Raw genomic sequence first — 24,699 nt, 5'->3', positions numbered from 1 at the left:
CAAGGGATCATCCATTGGACACTATCATTGGTGATATTTCAAGAGGTGTGCAAACTAGATCAAGATTGGTATTATTTTGTGAACATTTCTCATTTGTGTCGTCCATTGAACCAAAGAAGATAGATGAAGCATTGAAGGATGTTGATTGGGTGAATGCCATGTATGAAGAATTGAATAATTTCACAAGAAATCAAGTATGAGAATTAGTAGAGAGACCAAAGGGACACAATGTGATTGGAACCAAATGGGTCTTTAGAAATAAGCAAGATCAAGATGGGATAGTAGTAAGGAACAAAGCAAGATTGGTAGCACAAGGCTATACACAAGTTGAAGGTCTTGACTTTGGAGAAACATATGCCCCGGTTGCTAGATTGAAAGCTATTAGAATCTTGCTAGCCTATGCTTATGCCCACAATATCAAGCTCTATCAAATGAATGTAAAGAGTGCATTTCTTAATGGTTACATTAATGAAGAAGTATATGTTGAGCAACCTCCTGGTTTTGAAGATGATAGGAAGCCCGACCATATGTACAAGTTGAAGAAGGCATTGTATGGCTTGAAGCAAGCACCTAGAGCATGGTATGAGAGATTAAGGGATTTCCTACTCTCTAAAGGGGTCATGATGGGTAAGGTTGACATCACTCTTTTCATCAAGAAGATTGGAAAATATTTATTTGTATTGCAAATCTATGTTGATGACATCATATTTGGATCAACCAATCAAAACTTTTATGATGAGTTTGGAAAGATGATGGCAAATGAGTTTGAGATGTCCATGATTGGAGAGTTAAGTTACTTCCTTGGTCTTCAAATTAAGCAATTGAATAATGGTACATTTGTGAGTCAAGGCAAGTATATCAAGGACATGATCAAGAAGTTTGGCATGAGTGATAGCAAAGTCATTAGTACACCAATGGGAACAAATGATAACTTGGATAGTGATGCACACAAGTAGGGGGAGCAAGCTCATGAACTTATATGGTGCATTTGAATGTGCATTTCATATGTTTGCTTGCATGGCACAAGTTTTAAATTTCAATATCCATGCTTGTGTGGTGTATGCTAGTTGTAGGTTTAAATGTTGAAATGAAAATCTAGCATGCATATGTTATCTAGTGATTTCATTTCTAAGTGTTTCCAAGTGGTATCGAGCTAACCATGGTGCTAAGGATGGTATAATGGTGCACTCTGATTGGTATCACGCTTCAAAGGTCCATCTTTTATACCTTAGCATCATTTGATAGACATTGCCTCCTATATTTCCTATCTAAGCATATGTGCAAGCTACAATCCAAACTCTTAGCACATATGTGGGGGGAGCAATTGCTACCATTTAAAGTTCATGAAACTTGTCCATATCCTTTTACACAAAGTAAATATGCTTGGGCAAGCAACATGGATTTAATTGAATTTCAATTCATATCTTTATGAAAGGGTTGTCATCAATTACCAAAAAGGGAGAGATTGAAAGCTCTAGTTTGATTTTGGTGAATTGATGAAACCCTAAGTACTAACCTAGTTTATCAAAGTGATTATGAGATAGGTGGCACTACTCCAAGTGATGAAGAAATTATGAAGATCATAATGATGGTGATGCTATGGTGATGATCAAGCGCTTGGACTTGAAAAAAAGAAAGAGAAAAACAAAAGGCTCAAGGCAAAGGTATAAATGGTAGGAGCCATTTTGTTTTAGTGATCGAGACACTTAGAGAGTGTGATCACATTTAGGATTGATAGCCGTACTATTAAGAGGGGTGAAACTCGTATCAAAATACGGTTATCAAAGTGCCACTAGATGCTCTAACTCATTGCATATGCATTTAGGATCTAGTGGAGTGCTAACACCCTTGAAAACATTTGTGAAAATATGCTAACATATATGCACAAGGTGATACACTTGGTGGTTGACATATTTGAGCAAGAGTTAGGAACTTCACAGGCGGAGTGTCCGCCCGTAGAGTGCGAACAGTCCGACGGTGCCACCGGCGCCCTATATAGAAAAGACGGAGGTCACTGTGAGTGACTGGACACTGGTCTCAGAAGGACCGGTGCGTTCAGTCAGTAGAAGCAGCAAAGACGCTGGCGTCGATCTCTGACCAGACGCTAGAGGGCTGCGTCTGATCCCGCTGACGTGGTAGTGCACAGAGGAGACGTCGAGTGACCGGACGCTGGGAGAGTCTAGTCGAGCATGACCGGACGTGTCCGGTCGTGATTTCTCGCTTCTGGATGCTTACTGGAAACGACCGGACGCTGAGGTCCTGCGTTCGGTCACTTCACAGCAGCACATCCGGTCATCACTTGACCATTGGAATCAAGCACTCGGTATTTGAAGAGAGGGGACACGTGGCGTGCATCGCACGACATGACGCTGGGGTTCTGCGTCCGGTCAATATGACCGGAGCGTCCGGTCACCCCGTGTTGTGCCCAGTAAAGGAGTACAACGACTCTATTTCGTGGGGGCTTCTATTTAAGCCCCATGGTCGACTCAAGCTCAGTTGGTTGGCCATTTGTATTGACATAGCAACCTTGTGAGCTTAGTCAAAGCCTTCCCACTCATCTCCATCATTGATTCATCATCTTTGTGAGATTGGGAGAGAATCCAAGTGTATTGCTTAAGTGTTTGCATCTAGAGGCACTTGGTGTTCGTGTTTTGTTGTGGGATTCACTTGTTACTCTTGGTGGTTGCCGCCACCTAGACGACTTGGAGCAGCGAGGATCATCGAGCGGAGGGTGGTGATTGTCTCTGGCTCTGATCGTGGTGATTGTGAGGGGTTCTTGACCTTTCCCCGACGGAGAGCCAAAAGGTACTCTAGTGAATTACTCGTGGCTTGTGTGATCCTCATCTTGTGTTGGTTGTGCGGCACCCTATTGAGGGTTTGGCTTGTGATACCAATTAGTGCGTGAATCTCCAAGTGAGTGAATCGTCATAACAAGGAGTAGCTTGCCGGCAAGCAAGTGAATCTCGGTGAAAAATCATTGTGTTCATCATTTGATTCTGAGGTGATTGGTCTTCATTGGTATTCATTCTTGTGATTGTTTGGCTCCTTCCTCGACACGGCGGTATAAACAAATTGCTCACTCTCTTTACATTACCACAAACTAGTTGTTAAGCTCTTTAATATAGCTAGTGGTGAGAGCTTGTTAGTTTGGTTAGTGTGACTCTTTAGTTAGCCTTTGAGAGCACACTAACTTAGTGCAGTGATATAGCTATTGTGTGGATAGAAACTATATAAACTAGAATTGTGATAGGTGGCTTGCTATTTTTAGTATGCTAGCACAACACTTGCTTCACCTCATAATTGTCTAACCGGTTTGTTAAGTATTGTTCTAGAATTTTTAATAGGCTATTCACCCCCTCTAGCCATTATGACCTTTCATCGGCGCCCACACGTCCGAGGTGGACTTGGGCACGTGGTTCGTCGAGGTTGACAGTCTCTAGGTCCTTCCACCATTGTCGCATCTTTCCTCTCCTCGGCCTCGACATCGTGCAGTGCACAGAGCGTCCCCATCAGGATAGTGGCCTTATCATCATTATTAGCTTGCGTTAGATGAGCCTCAGCCTTCTTCTTCTGCTTACGATTTGGGCACTCTCGTGCCCAATGGCCTATCTTCCCACAACGTCGACAGGCGTTTGGGTCGACCTGCTTCTTCTTCTCCGAAGAAGCCCTGTCGCGGCGCTTGCCATCGCCACCGTGGCTGGAGGAGGCTGCCTTCCCGGAGTTTCTCCGAGCAGCCCACTCCTCTTTCGTCAGCAGTAGTTTACCGCTATCCTTCGTTGTTGTTGCCTGCTCCAGGCGCTCATCCACCACCCGTAGATGGCCTGTCACATCCTCAATGGTGAGGGTGGACAAGTCCAGCATCGTCTCTATGAAGAGAGCGATATCGATGTACTTTGCCGGCACGGAGTGGAGGTACTTGGAGACCGCCTCCTCTTCGTCGATGGTGACGCCATGGCTCTTCAGCTTGCTGATGAGCGTCTGCAGGCAGAGAGAGAAGTCATCCACTGTTTCACCATCCTTAAACTTGAGGTTGACGTACTCTTGCTTCAGAAGCTAAGTCGTCGCCTTCTTTGCTCGGTCGGAACCGACGCGCATCGCCGCAATAGCTCCCACGTCTCCTTAGCAGAGCTCTTCGTCCCCAACGGCTCCATGTACTCAGTCGGTACAGCAGCGATGATAGCCTCCAACGCTGACATGTCATCTTCCTTATTGTCGGTCCCTTTGTCAACAGCATTCCAGAGCCGTCGGGCTCTGAGCTTGACCTTCATGGTCACCGACCACTCTCCATAGTTGGTGCGAGTCAGCGTCGGCCAACTGGTACCGCTGACCTCCCGCACCGTGCGAACAACGATCTCCGGTCATGGCTGGACAGCCACAGCAGTGTCATTGTTGTCGCCCATTTCCGAACCGCCCGTCATCGCCAGCGGTTAGTCTAGCGACGACGCTTGTACGACTCTGATACCACTTGTTGGCTCATAGGATCACCGGCTCAGGTGAGTGAACCACTCACCAGTCTTGCCGAATACCCGATAGTGTTGCCGAGCACCCACTAGCTAAGCCGACCATAAACAAGCGTTGTTCGTCCCTACACACTATGTCTCTAGGTTGAAGAAGAGGGAGAACAGAGTATACACACACAGTACAAGACACCAGCGTTGACTGAAGCCCTGTATGAGATGGCAAATCTGAACTCTCTTTACTGAGTTGTCGTGGTAGTCTATTTATACAACTCTATCTATCTAGTCCTAGTACAGCGCACATGCTGCAACAATAACTAGATAACACAGCAGGACTGACTTCTACGCCTGTCCCTGTATGTGGCTACATGACGGTAGGTGAGTCGTTCAGCTCCTGCCTCTGACAATGGCTACAGTATCTCAACAGGGAGTCTTTTCAGTGTCGTCTTCTTTTATTATGTGTTCACACCCGAAAAACAGTACATTGTTCTAACGTCTGATAGCCTTTTGTTTCCATCTCTCTCGCTCGCTGGGAGCAGATCGACAAGACAAAGCTTGGCCTCTCTCTGATCACCAACCACTACCAGGCAGAGGCAGACTCTGCTCTTGGTGGATGCCCATGCCCCTCAGTCCTCAGGCGACAAGTGCAGGAATTCATCAGGTACTCATATGGTGATGTTCGGCTGAGCAATAAACAAGCTTGTTTAGCTGGTTTTTTTAATCGAAGTAATGTTTTTTTCTCATAAATTTTCAATATAAATAGTGTTTCCAGTATAAACAGTGAAAAAATCATTCTAGCCGATGTGCAGGTGCAAGGGACACGGGGGCAGGGATGGGTAAAGAACTGATTTTCTCTGTGTCAATGATTTACAAAAAAATCATTCCAGCCGATGTGCATATGCAAGGGACACTGGGACACTGGGTAACGACCGCTAGGCGCTAGCTCCACGCCAAGAATCTCTGTGTGCCGCGTACCTTCACCTTCAAGCTTCAGCTAGTAGTAACATGCATTACCAAAGCAAGTAGTGAAGTCTGAGCTCTTGGTGTTGCTCTGCAGTGTTTGGTGCACACCTGCGCCTACTCCGGCTAGACGAGTGAGAGTGTGAGACAAGTGGTTTCAGACGAAATCTAGAAACTGAGACCGAGAGGGAGTAAAAGAAAAAACAATGAGAACTGCTAATCGAATTGTCCAACAGGCTAGACGCGGTATCATCATGATCGTTGGCAATCTGATCCCGAACGGCGCGACTAATTGCGAGGCCGCGGAATAAAGAGAGACCCGGAAGGTCCAGTGAACAGTCACGTCTGAGCAAAAAGGCGTAGGAGGTAGGACGAGTTCGCTGTTCGCAACACCCCCCGGCCGGCGGCCGGATCGAGCTACCTCCAAGCTCGGTCATTAATCATCCCAGCCGCCGCCCGCATGAATCTGGCGGGGCCGACCGATCGACACCTGTGCCATCGTGCGCATGACGCCGACGTGGCGACGTACGTGTCCCTCCGGGCTCCGGCGGCCGCCATTGTTGCTAGTAAATCTTGGTTAGGTTGGCATAATCATGAACGCACGACGTGCCGGCGAGGCGTACACAGATACACTACGTGCTGCACGCAGTTCTTCGCCACCTGTTCAGTTGTTCTAGGACTAGCCGCCGACTACTGGAGTACTGTATCTGTTGCGTATTCCCAAATCAGGTAATCACAAAGAGATGATTTGTTAGTGCGTGCACGGGCGGTCAATAATCGATAGGGTCGATCGTCGATGGAGTCGTACATATCTCTACATCTACGGCCCCGTTCGCTTCGCTAAAAAAATAAGTCGAAATATTATTCCGATTGATTTGTTGTGAGAGAAAAATACTGTTCCGACTGAAAAAAAAAGCTGAAAAAGACGAATTATAAGAGAAGCGAACAAGACCTACATGTATACGCATCCATGTATAATAACCAAACCAATCAGCAGCTGGAGATGGCAGCGTCGGTGACCCTTCAAGCGTGGCGCGGCCCTGATGATGTGAGTCTCGTGATCCTTTTAATTGCGTGTTCACGTCACCGTTTCTCCGCCTTGCATAATGCATCGATCGGCACACAGATTCCACGAGTGTCACTAGAGATTCCACGTTTCCCATTCCGATCGATGATTAAAAGCCGTAGACATCGATCATGTGATCATTCGTAGCTGGATAGCTCACCCTGAATTATACTTGCCTATACAAGAACAAGTAGTAGTACTCTCCAAATTTCTGGTACTTCATGATCCTCTGAAAAATAAACATTAATTTGTGGTGCGAAATACTGTTCTGGATGGCCGCGTCTGTTCGACAGAACTAAAAAAAAATAAGACAAAATATAGTTCCGGTTGATTGGTGCGAAGGGAAAATACTATTCTGTCTGAAAACACGGTTTACATGAACAGTAGTTTCGTGAGTGGGCTGGCCGGCCAGCCGAACACCTCCTTAATTGGGTGGAGCCAGCTGCTGCCAGGGCAACCGGAGACATGCACCAACGTTGTGACATGATCGCCCATTTCCTTTTGCGAAAATGAACTGATTACGAGCAACACAAACAGTAATGGTAGTACTAATTTGATTTGAATATACTAGTAGTAGTGTAGACTGAAAGTCTGAAGGGGAGGAAGTGGGAAGCATGGGCGCACGCACCTCCCGAACTCTTTTGCACGCTTCGTTTCCAAGCCAATCAACCGGCGCGGCGGGCAGGGCAGACGGCGGCAGAGGCACGGACCGGGCGTGCTCAGAGCCGCTGCGTCGCCTCGTCGCTTTCCCGGCGACCTCTTAACCTGCCTCACAGAACCTGAACGTTGCAGAGTGCAGGCCAAGCCTCTTCTTAATCCAAAAGGACAATCCAAGGTCGCCTTTACTCGTCTGTCGCTGTCTAGCTAGGCCTCCCTCCCGGCTGCTGCTGGTGCAGGATCTCCGGTCGACGTGGGGTTTAGCAGATTGTTCGTTTGTGCGTAAACGATCGTTGGATTATAAATTGAAATAGTATTTTTTTTTCACACTAAATCAGTCAACGATAAATAATTTATGATGTTTACGACGAAACGAATCGGCTGTAGATTAACATAGAGGAGTACGTACGCTTATTCTCCTTTGTTAATTAAGGGACCCATGAAAAGGAGACCGCGATACAGGAGCGAGATTAAATGAGCGAATTGACCCGGCGATGGAGGAATCGATGGCGAATTTTGTGCGAGGACCAGGGCAGTGTTTAGTTCCTAAAATTTTTTAAGATTCTCTGTCACATCGAATCTTTGGACGCATGCATGAAGCATTAAATGTAAATAAAAAATAAAATTAATTATATAGTTTAGATGAAATTCACGAGACGAATTTTTTAAGCCTAATTAGACTATGATTTGACACTAATTGTCAAATAACAACGAAAATGTTACGGTATCATTTCGTCAAAAATTTTGCAACTAAACAACCCTCAGGAATGCCTCGGACGACGATTATCCACTGTCGGCAACACAGAGCCGTTTGTTGCTGTTGTAGATGTACTTATAAGGTAGGCGTAGGCGTATCTATATGACTATACGGCAGGCTGAAGCGAAACTGCTGGCTCAAACGTGTACTGCTCCTTTGTACACCACCATCGTCATCATATGTGTTCCAGGCCCCCAGTTGCCCGGATTGTCGGGGACCTAATACCAGGGTACCCCAGAAGGCGAAACCGATAACCACCAAACGTGAAAAACTTCCGGACGCATAAAGGCGTCATGTCATCCCTTGTTCGAGTAACAGGAGTTTGGTTCCGCCTCGCCCGACACCTTTGGGACGGGCTCGGTCTCGCCCGAGGGCCGAGGGATAAACTCCGTCTCGCCCGACGCCTTGAGGGCGGGCTCGGTCTCGCCCGAGGGCTAAGGGATGAGTTCCGTCTCGCCCGAGCCCGGAGGGGCAGGGTCAGCCTCACCCGACGCCTTTGTGGGATAACCCTGTCTCGCCCAAAGGCTCAAAGCCAAACTCCGTCTCGCCCGACGCTTATAGGGCGGGCTCGGTCTCGCCCAAGGGCTAAGGGATGGATTCCGCCTCGCCCGATCCCAGAGGGATAGGGTTAGTCTCGCCCAAGAGATAGGGATTGATCTCCGCCTCACCCGACGGCCCAGAACGAGCCTCGCCCTGATCGATATCTATCCCTCATAATGATGGGTACAGGACGAGACAAGACATTCGGGTCAACCATGGCTCCAACGACCATACCCTGCGTCCTGGCAGGAAAAAGACTGCCAGGGAACGACAGGACTGATGCTTTAGACCCTTCCGGGCGCCGCAGAGCCCAAAAGGTATTACAGGTGTGTACGCCTCACCCTGTAGAGTTGTAGGCGCCGCCTTCAGCTCTGGGACACGGAACCCAACGAAGATATACGACAACCGCTACGCTCCAAGGACGGATTTGCTATCTCCACGGACGACGGGTATTCCGTCACCACGCTGTGGACCCGAGGGAGCGGCGCCCGCTTCCCGACCCCTCAGGTCCCCCCAGTCGGAAGGCCTTGGCCACGGTGCCACACCGGACCCCGACCCCGAACTCTCCCAACAAGGAATCATGGGAACCAGAAGGCGCACGGAGCGAGGCTGGGAGAGGCTCATAAGTCAAAACCACCGTACTACAGCCCATACCCTGCGCAGGGCAGCGTTCTGTGACTAACCTGACATCCTACAGAGACATCAACAATATTGTAAGCACTTATCTTCCTTCGCACTCATCAGAATGGAGGACCTGATCTGATAGACGTAAGCCACAAGACTAAGTAGAATACGCGTCCTAGAGCCCTCACCTTTGTAAAGCCAGCCCCTTCATCTATAAAAGGGGATGCGCTTCTCCATCGAGGGGGGACCGAAAAAGAAGACCGAACAAGAGAACGCACTCATACGCACAGTCAAGCGGCTACGAAGCTCTTGACCACCTTTCAACTCTTCCATCAGAGACTTGGGACCAGTCCCTCTCTCGATAGTTTGTACCCCTTACTACAGATCGTTCACGGTGCTAATAACACAAGCAGCAGCAAACTGGACGTAGGGACGTTCCGCCCGAACCAGTATAAATCTTGTGTCCTTTAGCGCACCATCCAAGCCTAACGCGCATTACTATAAATTTACTTGCCGGTGCTTGTACGAAACACCGACAGTTGGCGCGCCAGGTAGGGGCTTTGCGCGTTCCAAATCAGGTCTCGGATGACCACCCACGCAATCACCTGGGCCCCAGGCGCACACGTGCGTTTCGACGACCTGGATTTCATCATCACACTAGGAGGAGAGCTGGCGCTGACTCATTCAGCTGCTCCCTCTCCCCCTTCGATCAACCTCAGCCGTCTCAGGCTTAGGGGCCCACCGGGCAACTCCCGGGGAGTCCCGTCGCCCAAAGAGGCCTCTCACAACGCCACCATGTGTCCAGAAGGGTCCGTATGGAGCGCCCCGACAGCGTTTCCGTTCGGTCTCCGCAACGTTGCGGCAACCGCTGGCCTCCTTCTGGCGCTACGTGTGGTTCAACCACCCACGGACATCGAGTTCGTGGGGGCGATTGAGCGGGATACGGAGACCCTCTACGAGCTTCTCAACGAGGAACCTGTATCGCTCTCCAGCTCAGATTCCAGTAGGGGGAGCCACCACCCTTCCCGGGAATGCTACGTGACGCAGACCCCCGAGGGTCACGTCGAAAGCGTCTCCAAGGAAGAGGCCACCCCTACAAACAATCCTGACAGCAGATCCGGGGAAGAAGGGACGGCCCCATCTCACCTGAGGATGGAGCAGCTAAGGGCTCGTCAGCAAGAGATCGATGAGGCCGGGCAAGGTCTCGCACGGGAATACGCGGACATCAATCGCGAGATTGAACGCCACAAAGACGGGGGGCGCGCGCGCGCCACAGCCCGCACCGTACATCAAAGGATCCTCACCGACGATGGGGCCTTTCCTCACTTTGCTCGAGCCAGCCAGAACATCGCCGCAGCAACCGCCTTGCTGCATGGCCTCCCGGAGGCCACGACGTCCGAGGATCGACGCGCTCATCGGGAGATTCGCACGTTGCTCGAGCGTGCAGCAGCACAGCAGGCGGAAAGTTCGTTGTCTCGACGACGCGAACCCGACACCAGCCAGCGCGCGCCCTCAGTGCGTCCCACCAAAGACGCATCCATACACCGAACACCGCCAGCCGGCGGGCAGCCCTCCGTCGTCCCTGTACATCAACGCCTCGGCCGTGGCCGCGACGTACGTAGCATCATCGACGCCCGGAGACGTGCCCACGGCGACGATGGAGAAGCAGCGCGCCGCGGCTATCATCCCCGACGTGGCGGGCGCTACGACAGCAACGAGGACCGAAGCCCGAGCCCCGTTCTGCCAGGCCCTCAGGCCTTTGGCCGGCACATCCTCAACGCTGCGTTCCCCCTAAGGTATCGACCGCCTACTAACATTCCTAAATATTCTGGCGAAACAAATCCCGGGCTTTGGCTCGAAGACTATCGGCTTGCATGTCAGGCCGGTGGTGCGAGTGATGATAATTTTATTATTCGCAATCTCCCGCTGTTCTTGGCCGACTCGGCACGAGCATGGCTGGAGCACCTACCGTCCAATGCTATTTAGAGTTGGGTGGATCTGACTAAGATCTTCGTGGGTAATTTCCAGGGCACGTACAAACGCCCTGGAAACCCATGGGACCTCAAGAACTGCCGTCAGAAGGCCGATGAAACCCTCCGCGGGTACATCCGGCGCTTCTCCCGACAGTGCAATGAGCTCCGAAACGTCGCCGACGCCGACGTGATAGGAGCCTTTCTGTCCGGAACAACCTGCGAATCCCTGGTCCACAAGCTAGGACGCAGGGGCCCGCGAACTACCAAGGAACTTCTGGACATCGCCACCAGTCACGCCTCTGGAGAGGAGGCGGTCGGAGCCATCTTTGATCGCTCCGACGGAAAGACAAGGCGGGACGAGGACGCTAGCAAAGGCGCCTCCAACCGTCCTGCCAAAGGTAAAAATAAGAAGCAACGGTGCGACAACTCGCTCGCGGCCGCTGCCGACCGCAAAGGTGGTCGGAAGCCCGCGGAGGGCACTCCGAACCACTTCGAAAAAATGCTCGAGGGGCCATGCCCAAACCACGCCTTCCCGGCCAAGCACCTATACAAGGAATGCGGCCTTATGCGCAAATACTTGGCCGGGGGCCTGAACAAGGAGGAGCAGGGGAAGGAGCCTGTTCTCACCACTAACAACATGGAGGAGAAGGACGACACCTTCCCAACTCCAACCGGTGCCCTCATGATCTTCGGAGGATCGATGGCCTACGACTCCAGGCGCCACCAGAAGGTCGCACGTAGAGAGGTCTATACCGCTGGACCGGCTATGCCAGCTTATCTCCGGTGGTCGGAATCCGCCATAACTTTCGACCGGACCGACCATCCGGATGCCATCCCACACCCGGGAAGGTATCCGCTTGTCGTCGACCCGATCGTCGGTCCAAAGCGGCTCACCAAGGTACTGATGGATGGGGGCAGCGGCCTCAACATCATGTACGCCAAGACACTCGACGAGATGGGCGTCGACCGAACGCACCTCCGTCCCGTTCGAGCACCTTTCCATGGCGTCGTGCCTGGAAGGCAAGCCGTGCCACTGGGGCAAATTGACCTGCCCGTCACTTTTGGGGATCGATCCAATTACCGGACCGAGACCCTCACCTTCGATGTAGTGGGGTTCCCGGGGACTTTCCACGCCATTCTGGGGCGACCATGTTACGCGAAGTTCATGGCCGTACCCAATTACACATACCTGAAGCTAAAGATGCCGGGCCCCCATGGGATCATCACCATCGGCACCTCCTTCCAGCGCGCTTACGAGTGCGAGGTCGAATGCTGCGGACACGCATCCGCGGTCATCGCATCCGAAGAGCTCGCCACCCTGAGGGAGGAGGTCATTGAAGGGACACCCGACGCAAAGAAGTCGTCCGGATCGTTCGAATCAGCAGAGGGTTCCAGGGACGTCCTCTTGGAGCCTAGGAGCTCCGAGGGTAAAAAAGTCCGAATCGGGACCGCGCTCTCCTCCGCATAGGAAAGCGCGCTCGTCGACTTCCTCCGCGCCAACAAGGACATCTTTGCGTGGAAACCCTCGGATATGCCGGGCATCCCGAGGGAGGTCGCCGAGCATACTCTCCAAATCCTCCCGGGATCCAAGCCGGTGAAACAACGCCTACGTCGCTTCAACGAGGAGAAACGCAGGGCCATCGGCGAGGAGATAGCCAAACTACTGGCCGTAGGATTCATTAAGGAAGTGTACCACCCAGAGTGGTTAGCAAATCCTGTTCTTGTCCAGAAAAAGAGCGGGAAATGGAGGATGTGTGTTGATTACACTGGCCTCAACAAATCGTGTCCAAAGGATCCATTTCCTTTGCCACGAATAGACCAAATAGTCGATTCCACCTCGGGGTGCGAAACCCTCTGTTTCCTTGACGCATACTCAGGTTATCATCAAATCGCGATGAAAGAGTCCGACCAGCTCGCGACATCTTTTATCACGCCCTTTGGATCATTTTGCTACGTTTCAATGCCGTTTGGTCTGAAGAACGCTGGGGCAACGTACCAGCGCTGTATGCTTAGTTGCTTCGGAGATCTCATCGGGCGAACCAGTTGAGGCCTATGTCGACGACATTGTAGTCAAGTCCAAGCGGACTGACCACCTTGTCGCCGATCTTGAACGCACCTTTGCGAAACTCCGAGCGAACGGCATCAAGCTCAATCCCGAAAAATGTGTTTTCGGGGTCCCGAGGGGCATGCTGCTCGGCTTCATCGTCTCCGAGCAGGGGCATCGAGGCCAACCCAGAGAAGATATCAGCCATCACGAGGATGGGCCCGATCCAAAACATAAAGGGGGTTCAGCGGATCACCGGGTGCCTTGCCGCCCTCAGTCGATTCATTTCACGCCTCGGCGAACGAGGACTCCCCCTTTATCGACTCCTGAAGAAAACGGACCGTTTCGAGTGGACAGCGGAGGCTCAGAAGGCACTCGACATGGTTAAACAATTTTTAACTAAGCCACCGGTCCTAGTTCCTCCATGCGATGGAGAATCTCTCCTACTATATATATCGGCCACCACCCAAGTGGTTAGCTCGGCCTTAATAGTAGAGCGGGAGGAAGAGGGGCACGCCTTCAAGGTGCAGCGCCCTGTATATTTCATCAGCGAGGTGTTATCCGACTCCAAAACCCGCTACTCCCAGATCCAGAAACTCCTCTACACCGTCCTCATCACCAAAAGGAAGCTACGCCACTACTTCGAGTCACACCCCGTGACAGTAGTAACATCGTTCCCCCTCGGCGAGGTCATTCGTAGCCATGACGCTACGGGAAGAACCACAAAATGGGCACTCGAGCTGATGGATCAGGGCATTTCTTATGTCCCCCGAACGGCGATCAAATCTCAGGCATTAGCTGACTTCATCGCGGAGTGGACCGAGGTCCAGATGCCACCAGCAGCCGTCGATCAAGAGTACTGGATAATGTACTTCGACGGATCGCTGATGAAGAAGGGCGCCGGAGCAGGACTAGTCTTTGTATCCCCCCTCGGGGTCCACATGAGGTACATGGTTCGACTTCATTTTCCCCTCATCAAACAATACTGCAGAATACGAAGCGCTCATCAACGGCCTACGAATCGCCATCGAGTTGGGCATCCGATGCCTTGACATTAGGGGCGACTCTCAGCTGGTCGTCAACCAGGTCATGAAAGAGTCGGGCTGCCACGATACCAAGATGGAGGCATACTGTCAAGAGGTCCGACGTCTGGAGGACAAATTCGACGGCCTCGAACTCAATCATATCCCCAGGCGCCTCAACGAAGCGGCCGACACACTCGCAAAAGCAGCATCCAGCCGAGAGCCGGTTCCAACAGGCGTCTTTGCCAGTGATCAACACAAACCCTCGGTACGCTATGCGGGGTCAGAACAAGCTGACGATGGCCCTTCAAGTCCGACCCCCAGGGCCGATCTGCCAACTGCTCCTCCTGACCCCGAGGTCATGGAGCTTGAAGAAGACCCAGCAATGGAGTCCGATCTTCCCAATGACTGGAGAACGCTTTACCTCGACTATCTCCTCCACGACGTACTACCAACCGACAAGACAGAAGCCCGACGGCTCGCGCGACGCGCCAAATCCTTCGTTCTTGTAGAGGGCGAACTCTACAAACGAAGTCACATCGGAATTCTGCAACTTTGTATCCCTAGCGAACAGGGGAAACTCCTACTGAGCGACATCCACGGTGGAGCATGCGGTCACCATGCCGCACCAAGAACCTTGGTTGGGAAGGCATTCCGACAGGGTTTCTATTGGCCCACTGCAGTAGCCGACGCCGAGCAAATTGTACGCACCTGCGAAGGGTGCCAATACTACGCTCGGCAAACACACCTCCCGGCCCAGGCTCTCCAGATGATCCCCATCACGTGGCCCTTCGCGGTCTGGGGGCTTGACCTGGTTGGGCCACTTAAAAAGGCGCCCGGGGGCTTTACCCACCTGCTTGTCACCATAGACAAATTCACAAAATGGATTGAAGCTCGGCCAATATCCACAATCAAATCCGAGCAAGCTGTGCTGTTCTTTCTCGACATCATCCATCGCTTTGGAGTACCGAACTCCATCATCACAGACAACGGCACGCAGTTCACCGGTAGGAAATTCGTTCGTTTCTGTGATGAACATCACATCCGAATCGATTGGGCAGCCGTCGCGCACCCCCGGACGAACGGACAGGTCGAGTGCGCAAACGGCATGCTTCTTCAAGGCCTCAAACCCAGAATTTTCAACCGGTTGAACAAGTTCGGCGCGCGTTGGCTCGCTGAGCTCCTAGCTGTGCTCTGGAGCCTAAGGACGACTCCTAGCCGGGCCACCGGCTACACACCCTTCTTCATGATCTACGGTTCCGAGGCCGTTCTCCCGACGGACCTCGACTATGGAGCACCAAGAATCAGAGCATATGACGAACAGGGAGCCGAGGCATCTCACCAAGACGCCATGGACCAGCTGGATGAGGCCCGCGACATCGCCCTCCTCCGTTCAGCCAAGTACCAGCAAGCGTTACGGCGGTACCACAGCCGACGGGTGCGGGGTCGAGCCTTCAACGTCGGAGACCTCGTCCTCCGCCTTGTGCAGAGCAACAAGGATCGCCACAAACTCTCCCCGCCCTGGGAAGGGCCCTACATCGTCACAGAAATACTTTGCCCGGGCGCCTACCGGTTGAAAACCATCAAAGGCGAGGTCTTCACCAACGCCTGGAACATTGAGCAGCTACGTCGTTTCTATCCTTAAAATAAGCTTACACTTTTCCTTATCAGTTTTTGTCTTAACAGAACCCCGATCCTTAGTGACTACCGACCCCTGCAAATCATGAGGGGTCAGACCTCACTCGGGGGTGGCATGTGATCATAACATATGTCATGGGTAATACAAGTATTACGCTTGTAAAAAATCCCTCTGTTGTACTTGCAAACATTTTTTAAGTTTTCCATTCGCCTCGTAAACGAGTTTCAGGGGCTAAGATCTTGGGAACCAATTCTGAATACAACCGGTAGGACCGCAAGGCACCCACGCCCCAGCGGCTGCAACCTCTTTGCTCACCAGTTCAATCAGAATTAGTTCGCCCACGTTCCTAGTTTCCTATGACTTAGACCATGAGAAGAGTTGGAAAGCGTTAAAATGACTTGCCATAAGCAAAGGATGCAATTTTGTTCATTTTTTGCACAAATTCACCACTTACAAAGCGATGTCATTACAAAAAAGGAACAATATACTCCGAGGACTGTTTACCCGGGGGCTTCCCCACAACATTATTTCATTACAGTCTCGGCTCAGCTCTACCACAAGTGTTACTACGGTCAGCCGCGCCACTGCTCTCCATCGGCGACGTCCGGGGCGTGTACACGGGCTAGCTCGTCTACTGCGGTCGCCGTGCCACGCTCTCCATCGGCGACATCTTCGCTGGATCCTCGAAGGCGCCACCATCTACGACGACTCCGCCGGAACGTTCGGGGACTACGCCATCGTCGTCAGCCGCGACCCCGGCAGCGACGCCACCGCCATGACGTCTGGAGACTACGCCATCATCCCCAGCCATAACCCTGATAACGGCATATGGGCAGGAAACGCCTCCCGCCAAGGGAGGGGCACAGCGAACGACGGCGCAGTCAATGACGTACGACGCCCACTGACACCTCCTTTCCTTCGGCAGCAGCGACTCCTCGGCAAGGGCCGCGCGCACCATCTCATCTACGTTGGATAACCTCCGGCTCGACATCACGCACCAGAATCACGAGCAAGTTTGTAAGTTCTCTATCTCTCTCTGGCATTACTCTGCCTCACTCAGGAACCACCGCGACGCACGGACGCGTTTGGCGGAAAGGAAGAAGAAGGAGAGATAGCGGCTCGGAGGCAGAAGGGGAGGTGGGCTGAGAACTCCTCTCCCCCTCCCTATTTAAAGAGGAGGCGCAGTAACTAAGGAAAGGCGAAAGGTCGGACGAAAAAACCCTCTCCCTTCCCCTTTTTTAATACGCAATCAATGCTGATTGATATCTGAGGGGACGCGCCAGAGGTGACGGGACGAACCCCGGTCTACGAGGCGTCCCTCTTTGGTCAAACTGAACACTGCCTGGGTATGGCCCGCCACTGACCCGCTCCGGATGCGGCGATTAAGGCACCCACATAGGCAGACAACTTTTTCGCCTCCCCATGCAGGACCATGGATGACCCGGCGACGGGACCTTTCAGATCTCCTGGGTCGGCCGTTCGGCCCAGAAGACACGACGAACGAACGACCAAAGAAAGATAAGCCTCCCAGCTTTCTCACTTTATGCGTTAAAATTTGTTCGCAAGATTCCGACCCCATCAAATAGCAGGGACGCGAGCATCACTCGGGGGCTGTCGAGGATGACTACCAATCTAGACATCCTCTCCACCTGACCCCTCCGTACGCTTGAAACTAAGGGCGCGACATACAGGCACAAAGCTTTGAGTAAAACTGGACGAACTAGCAAACCCCACGCCCCGATAGCTACAATGTTTCTATTCACCAGAAAAATCATGCTCAAACGCCTCTCGCGTCTCTAGTTTCGACGTCCGCCTTCCTCAAGGAAGGGATCGGAGGGGTCCGCCTACAGCTGTCAGGTCGCCCAAGTTAATTGAACAGCTCGGATCAGTCACCGAGACACGAAACAAAGAATGGCAATTCTTACGCAGGTTTTTCCAACCTCGTCACAAACGTCATCTGGTAGGAGCTTTTCCACCACTCATACCACCAAGGTAACGTCACCACCTTTATTTTCAATTAAATCTTGCATTTAAAACATTTCATATGCAAAAAATTGCATCCCAATGATTCGTGTCGCACCACGAAACGACTGTTGCCTTATCCGATATAGGCAACCACAGGCTGAGGTTCGAAGGTCGGCCCGCGAAGGGCTCGAGGCCGCCTCACGCCGAACAGAGCCAGGGAGAGATAACCGAGACGAGCCCTAGCGGCCCTGCCCGACCCCGCTCAGAAGCGAACCGGGACGTCTCGACCTTCTCTCGTTCGATTCTAACCTCGAGCCAAACCCACAGAATCTCCATCGAGGAGAGGCCATCGGGCCCCCTGAGCTTATCGAACGACTCAGGCATCTGCCGGGAGGCGGGTTAAGAAGTTGTGGAGTGCCACCAGAGGGCTCTGCCGACCCCATCAGCAAATGATGGACCCGGATTCCACACGAACGTACCCTGTTAGCGAGCTCGTTGAGCGCGGTACTCAAGCCGTCGAGGCAAGTGTCGTTCACTCAGCCCCTCCGATTGCGAAAACCGAGGACGGGGTAACACGCAAATAACGGCCGACCCCTATCAGACCCTGACAAGGCTCGGGGGCTCGGGCCAAATAATGCAGGGACAAAGGCCCCACCTTGCCGAGCCCATAGAGTTCCCTAGTTGGGATTTCTGTTGGAAGACAGGGCGGGGATTATTGCGATGGCATCCATTATCACCAGAACCACGATTCCGGTCTCTAGTAACACCCGACCCCAGCAGGTGCGGGGGTCGGACCTTACTCGGGGGCTGTTAAGGTACGGCCACCTCCTTTCCTTCTTTCAGAACAATCTCCTCGCATTATAATCAGCGGCATAATTCAGGGGAACATATTGGTAAGACCATAAAAAATGAAATCGCAAAAATCAAACAAAACGAAATTAAGACGCAAAAGCACGAAAGGCGTCCAGACTCGAAAAGTACCGACACTTGTTCACATATTACATATAAGCTGTTTTCAAAATTGTTCGATTAATTACTCCCGCGAAGGGAGAACCATTTCTTTCAGACTGTCTGCCAGGTTCTTCGCAAGGGGAGCGACCATCTGCTCCATTTCCTCCAGCTCTTCATCCTCGTAGGTGGACGGAAAGCCTTCGCTCATCACTTTCAGGTTTATTTCCTTCTCATAGTGGGCGTGGGCGACGGTGAAGGCCTGGGTAATCCCTGGCTGTGAAAGGCACTCTCCTCAAGCTGGCCCACCCGAGCCGTGATACCTCCGACGCGAGCCGCGAGCGGGCTAGTCTCCATCGGCTCCGTCACATTCAGGGCGTTAAGGACCACCCCGACCGCAGCTTGTAGAAGATCGTGCTCATCGCTCTCAGCTTGAAGGGCTCTGCGCGTATAGGCAGCCTCTTTCTCCAGCTTGGTGGCGGCGTTCTCAGCACTCGACTTTCCTTTCACCGCGTCATCAAGCTCCGCCTGGAGAGAGCGGACCACCTCGACGTCCTCGTCCACCTTCTGCTGGAGGGCTGTGGCCCTACTCTCGGCCTTCCGCCGGAGGTCCCGCTCCATCTCCAGCTCCTTCAGAACTTCGTCCGGCCTTCTCATTGGCCGCGGCATTCCTCTGCAGCAGCTCGTCTCGCTCTTTTTTAAGTCTGGCAATCTCCTCTCCATCCAGCCTAGACCTCGCCGACAGGTCCTCGAACATTCCATGCGCCTCCTCCGCATCCTGACGCGCCTGGGCCTCCCGCTCTCAGACAGTAGCAAGCTGGGCGGCCAAGTCTGCTCGCAGCCGGGCCTCCTCAGAAAGGCGATCCCTCTCTGCCTTCTGTTCGTGGAGGAATTGGGATTTATCTCGGCTACGAGCAACAAGAATCTGAGGAGGAAGAAGACTGATATCAGGAATACGAGAACACAAAAACACATGAAGAAAGAAGAAAGTCCAGAAAATACCTGAGTGGTAGGGATAACGATCTCACGGAGGGCTCCTCTGGCCTGGTCCAGGGCGTTCAGCATGGTCGAGATCCCGATGTCAAGACCCTCCCGCTCCATGCTCTCGGAATGATCATCGAGCGAGAAAAGAGCCGACGTCGGGTCCTGAGCATCCATCCACTGGAGCGCCGGCTCTCCCCGCGCAGGGGAGCGGTTTCCTCTCGACAAAGGGGCCGGTGGCGGCTCCCTCCTGACCCTGTGCGGCACCACCTGCCGCACTCGAAGGACCCTCCGGCTGGACCCTCCTCCGTTTGGGCCGCTTCGAGCGCCACGGGAGGATCCACATGGGCGCCTGGCGACGCGGATTGCACCACGCCCTCGGGTGCCACCACGACCGTGTCCGGCTGATCCTGGCTTGGCGCAGTCACGACCGCCGTCACCGGTGGTATGCGGTCCTCGGCCGGCTGTTCCACGCCCGCCACGGAAGAGACCGCTCGCTCAGTAACCTCCGCGGATGTGGGAGCCACCTTGGACGCCGTTGGTTCGGCCAACGCGGCCCCTGACATCGGCACCACTCCTGCCCGAAACAGGGGTGGCTCCAGGCGACGCCGTCTGTCCCACTTGAAGGGCGAGACTCTTCTTGGGCGCCAGCCCCAGGGGGTGACCCGTCCGCAAGAACCTGCGCGAAGGTAATAACCATTAAGTCAAAATAAAAATGAAAAAAGGATGAAAACAGAGGAATCAACGGCTTACGTTGACGTCCTCGGCCGGCGGAAGCGTTTTAGGGGATGGATCCCTAGACCCCTGCCCTGACTCATCTGGGCGGGACCGTTTCATGCCTGTCCCCTACTCCGGGGCAGGGGGGTTCATCTCGTCGGGCGCGGCCCCGGAGTCGCTCCTCTCCATCGTCTCGTCGGTCGCGGCACCGGAGCCGTCCCCCTCCATCGTCTCACGGGGTGCAGCACTGGAGCTGCTCCCCTCCATCATCGCCTCGGGGATGGCGGCAACAGGTTCGTCCTCCCCCATCCACCGGTCCTCGGCCGGCACGCCGTGCGAAGAGGCGGACTCGCCGGCCTCCACTGACCTCATCGATTCACTTCCCTCCGCGTGAAAAGCGAAGGGCCCCTGCACGGGTGGGTGGCCACTTGTCAGTGTCTCCTCATCCTCCAGGACGCCCCAATCCACGTCGACGGCTACCTCGTCGTCACCGTCGTCATCATCATCATCATCGTCATCCTCACTGCTCACGTCCTCTCCCCGATCCCGTGCCTCCTGCTTCAGTCGTTTCGCCTTCTTCATCTCCTCCTTTGCCTTCTTGTCCCGCTCGGCCGCGAGTCGATTTGCTGCCGCCACAGCCCTGTCCTTCGGCAGTGGAGCCGGACTATCCTTGAAGACTAGCCCCCTCGGCTAGCCCCAACATCACAAAAGCCAGTATTAAAAAAGGGGAGATTCAGGAGAAAGAAAAGAGTGCAGGGGAAGAGGGCTTACGAATTCGAAGAACCCAGGCTCTGGCCGCATTGGAGGATGCCCGGGCACCGGATACACGATGTCGAGGACCATGCCGGCAGAATCCTTCGTCGGCTCCGTCGCCTCCTTGACACGCTGCGCCACTTCCGAATAAGGGAGCGCCTCGTCAACGAGCACCGTCCCCTCGAACGATATCCCTAGCATCATCCGATGCAGGGGAAGCACACGCGCCATCAGTGGCGCCACCCTCCTCGCGTGGTAGGCGCCGATAATCCCCGACCCCTTTACACCCCGACCCTTCAGGGCATGGAGGGCGGAGAGAAGGTCGGAGATGTGCTTCTTGTCTTTGGTCTGGACGCCCCAGCCCCACGACGCCAGAGCATCCACAATAAGACGTCCGGTGTACTTCGGTAGGGTGGCACTCACATCATCCCTAACATAAAACCACTGCGAATGCCATCCCTTGTTGGATGTAGCCAGACGCATGTACGGGTAACCCTTCGACCGGGTATGGCGCAGATGAATGCTGGCACACCCCATCGGCGCGTTCACTTCTGTCCCCCCAATCTTCCTCTTCGACAGACTAACGCTAAAGAAATACCGCCACAGATCAAAATGGGGATCGATCCCCAGGAAACCCTCGCACAGGGCAACAAACGCTGCCATATGCTGTATCCCATTGGGAGTTAGATGCTGCAGCTCTACCTTATAGTAATCTAATAGCCCCCGAAGGAATCTATGCGCGGGTACCCCGAATCCCCGCTCATGGAAGAGGGCAAAAGAGACGACATACCCTTTAGGCGGTACCGGCTCACCCTCGTCGCCAGGAAGCAACCACTCCTGGACGGCGGACATGTGGGTGGAGAAGGCCACGGCGGACGAGGCCCTCCAGACGCCAGGGAGGTGATGCTTGATCTGCCCCACAACTCCATTGAAGCAGTAGGGGGGAAGGGCAGGCGCAAGCTTAACGGCGGCTGGAGCACGAACGCAGGCCGGTCGACGGAAGCGATGCGGGCGCAAGAGGGCTGGAAAGATTGAAGGCGGATGTTTCAGAACGCAAAGGAAGGGGAGCGAAATACAGGATCCTAGGGGCGAACCCCGTGGTTTTATAGGGGGCGACGGATGCGAGAAGGGCAACCGTCCGCCTCGATCTCCGGGCCTGCCACGCGCGCCACCGCGTCACGTCGCGGGACACGCGCCCGCAGTCCCTATCCTCTCACCCCGAAAATCTCGGCGGACGGTTCGCCTTCCCCAAGTGAATTCGGACTCTCTACCCACCGGGGAAGCGCCAGCCACAAAGGCCTGCTCTTTTCTCTTTGGACCACCTAGGGCCCAGACACTCGCCGACCGGCCCAACTAAAAAGGAAACCACGAACGATCCGCCATCAAGGGCAGAAGCACCAGTTATGACAGCTCCGATTCAATCCCCAGCGAACGGGACGACACGACCCACTCGGAAAACACCCGGTTGATGAAAAACTAAGTCCTTCAGCCTTACCCACGAAGGGGCCGACACAACCCCCCGGGCGACTCAACTCGAGTCACCCGGGGGCTCGGGGGCTACACCCATCGGGTGCGCTCGTGCGCACCCTCCGGCAAATTAGCTTCGGCGAAATCAAAAACACCCTCCAGGCGGTTCTACCCGAATCACCTAGAGTCTCGGGGGCTACTGTCGGGGACCTAATACCGGGGTACCCCAGAAGGCGGAACCGATAACCACCAAACGTGAAAAACTTCCGGACGCATAAAGGCGTCATGTCATCCCTTGTTCGAGTAACAGGAGTTTGGTTCCGCCTCGCCCGACACCTTTGGGACGGGCTCGGTCTCGCCCGAGGGCCGAGGGATAAACTCCGTCTCGCCCGACGCCTTGAGGGCGGGCTCGGTCTCGCCCGAGGGCTAAGGGATGAGTTCCGTCTCGCCCGAGCCCGGAGGGGCAGGGTCAGCCTCACCCGACGCCTTTGTGGGATAACCCTGTCTCGCCCAAAGGCTCAAAGCCAAACTCCGTCTCGCCCGACGCTTATAGGGCGGGCTCGGTCTCGCCCAAGGGCTAAGGGATGGATTCCGCCTCGCCCGATCCCAGAGGGATAGGGTTAGTCTCGCCCAAGAGATAGGGATTGATCTCCGCCTCACCCGACGGCCCAGAACGAGCCTCGCCCTGATCGATATCTATCCCTCATAATGATGGGTACAGGACGAGACAAGACATTCGGGTCAACCATGGCTCCAACGACCATACCCTGCGCCCTAGGCAGGAAAAAGACTGCCAGGGAACGACAGGACTGATGCTTTAGACCCTTCCGGGCGCCGCAGAGCCCAAAAGGTATTACAGGTGTGTACGCCTCACCCTGTAGAGTTGTAGGCGCCGCCTTCAGCTCTGGGACACGGAACCCAACGAAGATATACGACAACCGCTACGCTCCAAGGACGGATTTGCTATCTCCACGGACGACGGGTATTCCGTCACCACGCTGTGGACCCGAGGGAGCGGCGCCCGCTTCCCGACCCCTCAGGTCCCCCCAGTCGGAAGGCCTTGGCCACGGTGCCACACCGGACCCCGACCCCGAACTCTCCCAACAAGGAATCATGGGAACCAGAAGGCGCATGGAGCGAGGCTGGGAGAGGCTCATAAGTCAAAACCACCGTACTACAGCCCATACCCTGCGCAGGGCAGCGTTCTATGACTAACCTGACATCCTATAGAGACATCAACAATATTGTAAGCACTTATCTTCCTTCGCACTCATCAGAATGGAGGACCTGATCGGATAGACGTAAGCCACAAGACTAAGTAGAATACGCGTCCTAGAGCCCTCACCTTTGTAAAGCCAGCCCCTTCATCTATAAAAGGGGATGCGCTTCCTCCATCGAGGAGGGACCTGAAAAAGAAGACCGAACAAGAGAACGCACTCATACGCACAGTCAAGCGGCTACGAAGCTCTTGACCACCTTTCAACCCTTCCATCAGAGACTTGGGACCAGTCCCTCTCTCGATAGTTTGTACCCCTTACTACAGATCGTTCACGGTGCTAATAACACAAGCAGCAGCAAACTGGACGTAGGGACGTTCCGCCCGAACCAGTATAAATCTTGTGTCCTTTAGCGCACCATCCGAGCCTAACGCGCATTACTATAAATTTACTTGCCGGTGCTTGTACGAAACACCGACACGGATTATATAATGTAAGGAGTAAGTTCGCCTTGTTCGCTTATGCTTGTTTGACTGATAAGCTGTGGCTAAAAGTACCGTTGACTGATTTGGTGTGAGAGAAAAATAACATTCGTTAACTGAAAAAGTACGACTCATAAGCTAAACAAACCCAAACAAACAGGGTGAAGGAGGACAGAGCGTATAGTTCAGCTGTCCAAATGACCAGATAGATAGTGATCCCATATTACAAATTTACCACTGGAGACCGGAAGTACACGCTACCAGCGGTCGTATACTGTAGACGTATAAATACACACGTGACGGGCATCATCAATACGTCAGGACGCAGTCTTCGTAAGCAGCCTGCGGTGCTACGTAGAAGCAGCAAGAGCACGCAACGTAACGGACTCCGGCGATCGATCGAGCGCGCCAGAAACAGGCCAACGGGCGC

General features: G+C 53.5%; 1 protein-coding gene across 1 annotated transcript; it reads right to left on the bottom strand.

Moving 5' to 3' along the window:
- Window positions 1-1,934: 1,934 nt before the first annotated feature.
- LOC136467492 (uncharacterized) lies at window positions 1,935-19,321 on the bottom strand. The gene is made up of 3 exons (XM_066466212.1): window positions 18,976-19,321; window positions 3,451-4,004; window positions 1,935-1,991 (listed from the first exon to the last, which is right to left on the bottom strand). Exons 1-3 carry the CDS (start codon window positions 19,319-19,321, stop codon window positions 1,935-1,937), a joined length of 957 nt encoding a protein of 318 aa, XP_066322309.1.
- Between the last annotated feature and the right edge of the window lie 5,378 nt (window positions 19,322-24,699).

This window comes from Miscanthus floridulus, chromosome 1, assembly GCF_019320115.1.
Source record: "Miscanthus floridulus cultivar M001 chromosome 1, ASM1932011v1, whole genome shotgun sequence".
NCBI lineage: Eukaryota > Viridiplantae > Streptophyta > Magnoliopsida > Poales > Poaceae > Miscanthus > Miscanthus floridulus.
This window is presented reverse-complemented; position numbering and strand designations above follow the sequence as displayed.